General features: G+C 47.9%; 1 protein-coding gene across 1 annotated transcript; it reads right to left on the reverse strand.

Annotated features, from left to right (window-relative positions):
* Positions 1-1,302: 1,302 nt before the first annotated feature.
* LOC103212998 (protein BEX3-like) lies at positions 1,303-4,627 on the reverse strand. The gene is given in 3 exon segments (XM_007958905.1): positions 1,303-1,673; positions 2,422-2,581; positions 4,544-4,627. Coding segments are annotated over 3 exon segments (615 nt in total).
* Positions 4,628-7,633: the final 3,006 nt, after the last annotated feature.

Raw genomic sequence — 7,633 nt, forward strand, 5'->3', positions numbered from 1 at the left:
TCTCATTAACATAGTAAAGCTACTGCACCTAGGAGTATAGATGCCATGTTTTGAACATACTAGGAAAATGTCATATGATCAACTGCACAGCACCTGCATACCATGACAGCCTATGTATCCTACGTAAGCTGTATTTTTCCCCACGTATCTCCTCCTTCAAAACTGCATAAAAACGGGATTTGGCTCCAGAAGGACTCCACAGAAATCAGTGGGTTGATTATCTTGGACTCCAGCACATCAGCAACTCCAAGCAGAGGGAACAGGATCCACAGAAGGATGCCCAACTGACAAAGCAATAATTAGTATTTGGGTTTAGACTTTTGAACATCAGTGCAAACTCCCTCTCACCTTCCTCAAGTACCTGACAGGGGCCAGGAGGGTGCTGTCAAATGCTGGGGAGTGCAATAGGAGCCGGTCTAACAGTTCCATCCCTTGTCTGTTCCATTCAGCAGCCTTATTAGGCAAATGTTCTCCATTTCTCAGAAGAGAAAACTAGCCCTTTAAAGAAATATATCTGTAATAAAGGAAAAGTTTAATTCCTCCAGGTAAAAAGACTGGAAGATATTTAAGGCTTACCCTTCTTTCTTTAAGTTTGTTGAACTGGTATTTATTATGTGCCTATGCGGTATCCACAGACTCACTGAAAAATCATTTTCATTGGTTCTCAAGTTCCAGATAATAAAAGAAAACAACTCACATATTATCCCACCATTCAGAAATGGTCCCCAGTTAACACTCTGGCGTATTTCATTTCAGATTTTGAGGGGGTTCAAATGTTACGTGTAAGTTTATATGTTTTTTAATGAGACAATCCTAAGTATACAGATAGCTTTTAAATTGCTTTATTAACTTTACATCTTTCCATGCATAAGGGTGAAACTGGACTGCTGACAGAAACTTAGACTGGGTGCAAAGGTAATCTTCATTTAGAAGCTGGTAACAACGTGAGACCTAGCTAACACATAGAAAGGAGCCTGGTGACACAGTGGTTAAGGTTAACCCAAAAGGTCAAACTTTCATGACCACCACCAGCCACTCCCTCTGAAGGACAAAGATGGGCCAGTCTGCTTCTGTGAAGATTTATAACCTTGGAAACCCTATGGGACAGTTCTACTCTGTCCTACAGGGTCCATGAGTCAGAATCGCCTCCACTGCAAGGGGGTGGTCTTGGTTTGGGTTCAACACATAGAAATAATACAAAGTTTACAGCAAACGGATCAGCAAAGATATATTAGGAAAATGCAAAGAAGGAAAACAAAACAGCAAGAATCACAGTATTCATTTCATAGAAAATGGCAGCAGTCAAGGCATAAGGCAGAATTCATCATGATGGTCATGGTGATTAGAGAGCTCCCCCATTAGGATACGCAGACAATTCCTCAACTGCAGCTCTCTCAGTTTTCTCCTGATTTCTCTCATCTCCTCCATGAACATTTCCATATCCTCTCCATCTCCACCCACCCCGTCATTGACCTGCCTATTGGGTATGGCCCACCGAAAATTAGGGGCAAGGCGGCGAGCCTGTCCTCGCCGGTTATTTCCTGCAGGCTGCTGGCCTTCGCCCCTTCCCAAAGGGTGAGCTTCCTCTCCGTTCTGCACTGGGGCCTGCTCCATCTCTTCATTTGCCTGGTGGATATTTGCCATGATGAAATTTTCTTTCCCTGGGTGTTTTTCTTTGAATACAAATAATCCTAAAAGATAAACGTAAAAAGGGAATGAATACTTTCTGTACTGAACCAGGGGGATTCAGAGCTCTGGAATTCAAAGGTTGGTTTTTGCACGTTTCCCACTTGAAAGGACTCGAGCGCCCTCTAGGGGGCTCCCAATGCGCTCCTCTCCCTCCCCCCAAGCCCACCATTTTTCCTGCAGCTGCTTTGCCAGGCCTTTGCAGGCAGCAAAATGGAGGACAGGGCGGGGGGTGGGTGACAGGGGTCTCAGACTGGGCTCGGCCCCCGCCCCCGCCTCCTCACGGTCCCCCGCACCGACCTGGGCCTATACTGGCAGTCTCCTCCTCCTCCTCCCGATCCTCGCCGCCAGGTGCAATGCCGCGACCCTCAGACCTGCAGACGGCCGGGGTGGGGGGAGCGGAGGCTGCAAAGGCTGAGCGCTAGGCGCCGCCCCGCCGCCGCCCGGTTCCCTGGGACCCGGCCCCCCTCGCCACCCGCCTCCATCGCTACACCGCTGCCCCGCCCCCCGCATTGCTTGCCGTTTCCCTACGACCCAGGCGTGATTTCCCAGCGCTCTCTTAGTTGTTTTGCTGCCCTCCCTGGAACTCCAGCCGACTCTGTAGCCCCCTCCGCGGGTGCCACCATTTCTTTTCCCAAGAACGCTGGGTATGGGGAAAGCTGGCCGGGACCCATGGTGCTGTTCCCCAGTGCCCGCCGGCAGGTCTGCGGGCGACTGCGGCTAGATGAGGCGCGCGGGCCCCGGGCCTTACCTGCTATGCTTTGCCCGGGCCCGATGCCAGCCCACCGTGCGCCGGGCAGCGGGGAGCTGGTACCCAGACGCAAGTGACGACTGCACCGAAGCCTGCTTTGCGCTGCAACTCCTGGTCACGTGAGGGCCGCACGTCATCGCAGTGCTAGCCGTTCCCCTCCCCCCCCGGGGGGCGGGCAGAGCAGCAGGACCTCCACCTATACATCCTGTCATATATACAAGCAGATACCCCTTTCCGCCCCTTTGTGCACTGTGCTCCTTGGTGTACCGCCTCTCACTCATCTGGGTCCTCTCCAATCCCATGGTCCACAAGTGTCATGACCACCCTGCTGATAGAGTTTTTGCTTCTCTGGTTACCAGAGAGGGTCTGAGCCCTCCCCCACTCCTCTAAGGCCCTTGGCCTTTTCTGCTTTCTCTCCTCTTCTCCCTGGCCACTTGCTCCCCCCACACACCCCACAGATACTGCACACGCACAGCCACCAATGTCCACCATGTCCCCTGCAGACATATCCTTCTAGAAAATTTAGAAAGAGGTCTGGGGTGGGGAGGGCGAAGGGAAGTAGGGGGGTAGGGAGGCCAAGTGGGCCGTATACATCCCTCCTAATAATTTATCTTTTTAAATCAGCATGCCTCAAAAACTGAAAAACATTTTCATTTCTGGAACAAAATCAATCTGAGGAAGTAGAAAGCCTCATTATTTATGTTCACCTGTATCACAAAGAAAATAATTTCTCCAGGGACCGCATCATCCTTTTTTGAAACATACTAGTCTGTTTTCAAAATTTTGTCAAAAATAAATTAGAAATTGAGGGACTCTTTTTGAAAACAATTGTTTTTCAAAATGATCTGTGAAGTAAATTTTCAGTGAGAAATCCTGTTGTCAGATTTTAGTCATTTTATGTACATTTAAGGGATGTTTTTAATATCAGAATGGAGTGAGGGGTGGGCAAGAAGGAGCCTTTTCATCCCTAACCTTCCCAAAACACCCCAACAAATACCTCCTTGTAATGACCTCGAAAGTTAAAGCATATTATGCAGAATTTAGTCCCAAAGCCTTTTGGGCTGAACGTTTCAAACAAAAAAAATTAGATAAACTAAGGTGTGTGTGAAGCAAGTAAACCTAGTGTAAATGTTTTTTTTTCTCCAACTTGAAATCATTCCCCCCTCAAAATTATCATACCTAGAAAACAGAGATGCCATTGTGAAAGTGGCATGTTTCAGAAACATTATTTAGTAGCTGTTTGTTTATGATAAAGGAATTGTTGTTGTGTGCAGTTGAGATTCCAACTCATAGTGACACAATATGACAATGTAGGGCTGTCTCATAGAGTTTCCTGGGCCTTGAGGCCCAGCAGCTGGTACAGCGGGTGCCTAAGATGAAGAGCAAGCCGCAGTCACCAGTCATGGAGCTGAGCAAGGTGCCACTGATCCAGCGTGGTAGCGCCAAAGGCTTCTGACTGTCTACCTGCCCTTTATAAACCTCTAATTTATTTCATTGAATTTTTATTATTTGTTTTCCTGCAAGCAAAAAAAAAAGTTTTATTTTGTAATTATTGTGATTCCTGTGGCCCCAGCCTGGCCCAGCCCCCAGGAGAGGCCTGCTTGCCTGGGTTCCTATTGCCACCCACCCAGCCACCCCCAGCCCTGACCCCTGTAGGGGTCACCCGCTTCCAATGTCTAAGTGTCAGGGGAGAGCAGAGGCCCTGGGCAGCCTTCCGGCCCAGTCCATGGCAGTGGTGCCCCACTGAGCTGAGCTGTAGCTCGAGCTCGGCTAGGAGGCCCAGATGGGAGGTCGAGGCATGCATTCTCCCCGCAGGACAGCCAGCCGAAAAGCCTCATGTCTCCCCAGCCCCATTCCCGTGACCGCCAACAGTGATTTGGGCACCATGGCCCTTGTTTGGAAGAAGCTCCTTTGTCCCTGGCCACCTCCATTCCCGCCTTCCTGGACCCTGGGCCTCGGCCAGGTGGCACATGGCCTCCCTCCCTGCATGCCTGGGCTCAGGACCCACGGAAAGGCCGCTAGGAATGTGCTAAACCAGCCTGCCCAGCCCGAGGGCAGGGCTGGGCAGTGTCAGCAGCAGCGGTGAGAGGGCGCAGTGGGCTCAACCCTCCCCACACCGTACTTGAAAACAACTGGGCTATCCACCTCATGTCCGTCAGTGCCACTGCCCACAGCGCCACCTCCCCGCATGCCCCCTTGTGCCAGTCATGCTACTGTATGTGGTGCTGCCTCCCCTGGGGCTGGGGCGGCGCACCCTCCCCGTCCATTCATTCCCTGGTGCATTTCTTTGCTGACTTTTTAAATGTGATTTTAAAGAGTGGAAAATGAGATTATGTGGTGCCTGAAAAAAAAAAAAATGGACAGATGGACAGGCCTTTTCTCCAGCAGAACAAGGAATGGCTGGTGGGTTAGCAGATGACCACTTAACTATTACTCCACCAGGGCTCCTGAATTAAGTGTTATATGCACCACTGAGGCAAGACTGGCCAGAAAAATAAAAGCTCACTTCTCAAGTTTTGTTGCCAAACTCCTATGTTGTTGTTGTTATGTGCCATCAAGTCGGACCTGACTCATAGCAACCCCTCCTTGGGTTTCCCAAGGCAGTATCACTACAGAAGTAGGATTGCCCAACCTTCCTTCTGAGGAGTGGCTGGTAGGTTTGAACCACCAGCGTTCTGGTTAGCAGTCAAGTGCCTTAGGCACTACGCTACCAGAGATCCTGTGCTAACTACCCCCCCCCAAAAAAAAAAAAAAAAACAAACTCCCTGCCATTGAGTTGGCTCGTAGCAAGCCTTCCTTGGGTTTCTGAGGCGGTATTTCTATGGAAGTAGATTGCCCAGTCTTCCTTCTGAGGAGTGGCTGGTGAGTTTGAAGCGCCAGCCTTCTGGTTAGTAGTCAAATGTCTTAGGCACTACACCACCAGAACGCTTAATTCTTTCCTTAGTTGGATCCAGTTGTCTTTAAAATTCATGAGTGCACAGGGGTATTTCTTCTACTTTGCATACCCAGTGACTTAATAGAGTTCTTGCACCAAGTAGGTAATTAGTGAATATTTGTTGAATGAATGGATCCAATACTGAGACTAATTGGGTGCTTTTCATCTAGGGGACTTTATTTAGCCCAATCCAAGAAAGTTTTTATGAAGTTTAGGAATTACCTAGAAAAAAACCTCTGAAATGGGAAAAGCCACTGTGAATGAACCTTTGAATGTGAAGTTTGTTGTTGTTGTGTGCTGTCGAGTCAGACCCGACTCATAGCGACCCCTCCTTGGATTTCTGAAGCAGTATCACTATGGAAGTAGATTGCCCAACCTTCCTTCCGAGGAGTGGCTGGTGGGTTTGAACCACCAGCCTTCTGGTTAGCAGTCAAGTGCCTTAGGTACTACTCTACCAGAGCTCCTAATGTGAGACTTAGCGAGTGGAATTTTTTTTTTTCCTCTCTATGAGTAAATGCTTTGCTATAGTCCTTGTGGCTCACCTTGGGTAAGGCTTTTGTTTTAAATCACTAAATTTTGTTGAATGAAAACACATTTGTATATTTTCCTGGTTAGATGTTAGGCTACATAGGAGGTTAGCTATAACGAGGGAATGTTTTGAGACAGGCACACATCGTCCTGAATATGATGTTATCTTTCGTACAGTGTGTGATGATGGGTCATTTGAGATCTTTCTTTGTCCTAGAGTTTTCTGAGGAGTTGAATGGTTTGGATTTTACATGAGAAATATGAAGGATAGATAACCTGTTGAAAACAAAATTACAACAATTTTCAAGGCCAGGTGAGAAGGGCACCAGAGTCTTAGTATGGGACTCATGTGCCTGTGCCCCAAAGAGCAGAGAGAAGGTGAACTGGCTTGATGGCTCTTACCCTGAAGTAATACAAGGGTAGTGTAGTACCGGAAGGGAGACTAAGTTTACTTGGGGAAGTGCAGGGTTTGTGAAAAGAATCTCTCCCTTCTTCCTACTTCTTGCGATGGTGGTGGATGGTAGTGGGAGATGGTTCCCTTCACCAAAGCAAGGGAATGGAATCTCAAAAGAATTGTGTGTATAGTTTAGGGATATCTATAAGATGTTAAAATTTACTTCTCATTCCTCAGCTGGATTTTTGCTTCACCACTGGGATTTTGAGCTACATAAGGAGCTCTGGTGGTGTAGTGGTTAAGGCGTTTGGCTGCTAACCAAAAGGACAGTGGCTCAAACCCACCAGCCACTCTTTGGAAGAAAGATGGAGCAATCTGCTTCTGTAAAAATGTACAGCCTTGGAAACCCAACGTGGGTTGGGATTGACTGGACGGCACTGAGTTTTGTTTTGTTTGGTTTGGTTTAGACTCAGCCAATGAAAACCCTATGGATCACAATCCTATCATGGGGATTGCCCAGGACCAGGTATCATTTCATCGGGTTTGCATGGAGTCCCCATGAGTCAGGGTAAAGGGCCAGAATGTCTCACTTGCAAAGTTCACAGGTCTGGAGAGGTATGAAAAATAAATTCTGCCATGCTTGCAGGCTCCAGAGTCAGGGCTGGGGAGAGTGAAGCTATTGAGATATAGGCTTGCCAGGGATGGTTACAGAGTAGGGCTGGTACATCACAGGAATCTCCTATGAGGTTACCATCTATGAGTCATATGCAAGACATGACCCAATTTCCCAGTGTGCCACCAAAACCGAAGGGAACTGCTTGGATGTGAGCACTTATCAGTGGCCTCTGTAGAAATCAAGCTAGAGCCTCTGTGATGATTAATTGCAGGGTAACAGTCCTACTCTAAGTAGTCAGGCAAGGTGATGTCATTTTATCCCCCTCCTCCAAACTCTGAAACCATCTGAATAAACATAGAGAAAGAGGAATGCAAGATACAACACTTCTCTGCCATGCACGTATTCCAAACCAGTACCCACAATTCTAAGCTTCTCTGAAGGAACAAGGAAAAGATAGTCTGAGCCCGAGTGGGCTCTGTGGGTGTGGATATCTCTGCTCCTGCCTAGAGGGGTTCTTTAGTGTCTTCTTGAGGTTTCATTGCTGCACTTAAAGTTATCTCTTTTTCTCTAAATTTAAGCCCCATTCAACAACTCTGGTCGTGTAGTGCCTAAGGCATTTAGCTGCTAACTAGAAGGTTGGCAGTTCAAATGCACCAGCCACTCTGTGGAAGGAAGATGAGGCAATCTACTTTATGTAAAGATTTACCACCTTGGAAACCCAAT

Source organism: Orycteropus afer, unplaced genomic scaffold (assembly GCF_000298275.1).
Source record: "Orycteropus afer afer isolate SDZICR_OR568_19922 unplaced genomic scaffold, OryAfe1.0 scaffold01203, whole genome shotgun sequence".
NCBI classification, from domain to species: domain Eukaryota; kingdom Metazoa; phylum Chordata; class Mammalia; order Tubulidentata; family Orycteropodidae; genus Orycteropus; species Orycteropus afer.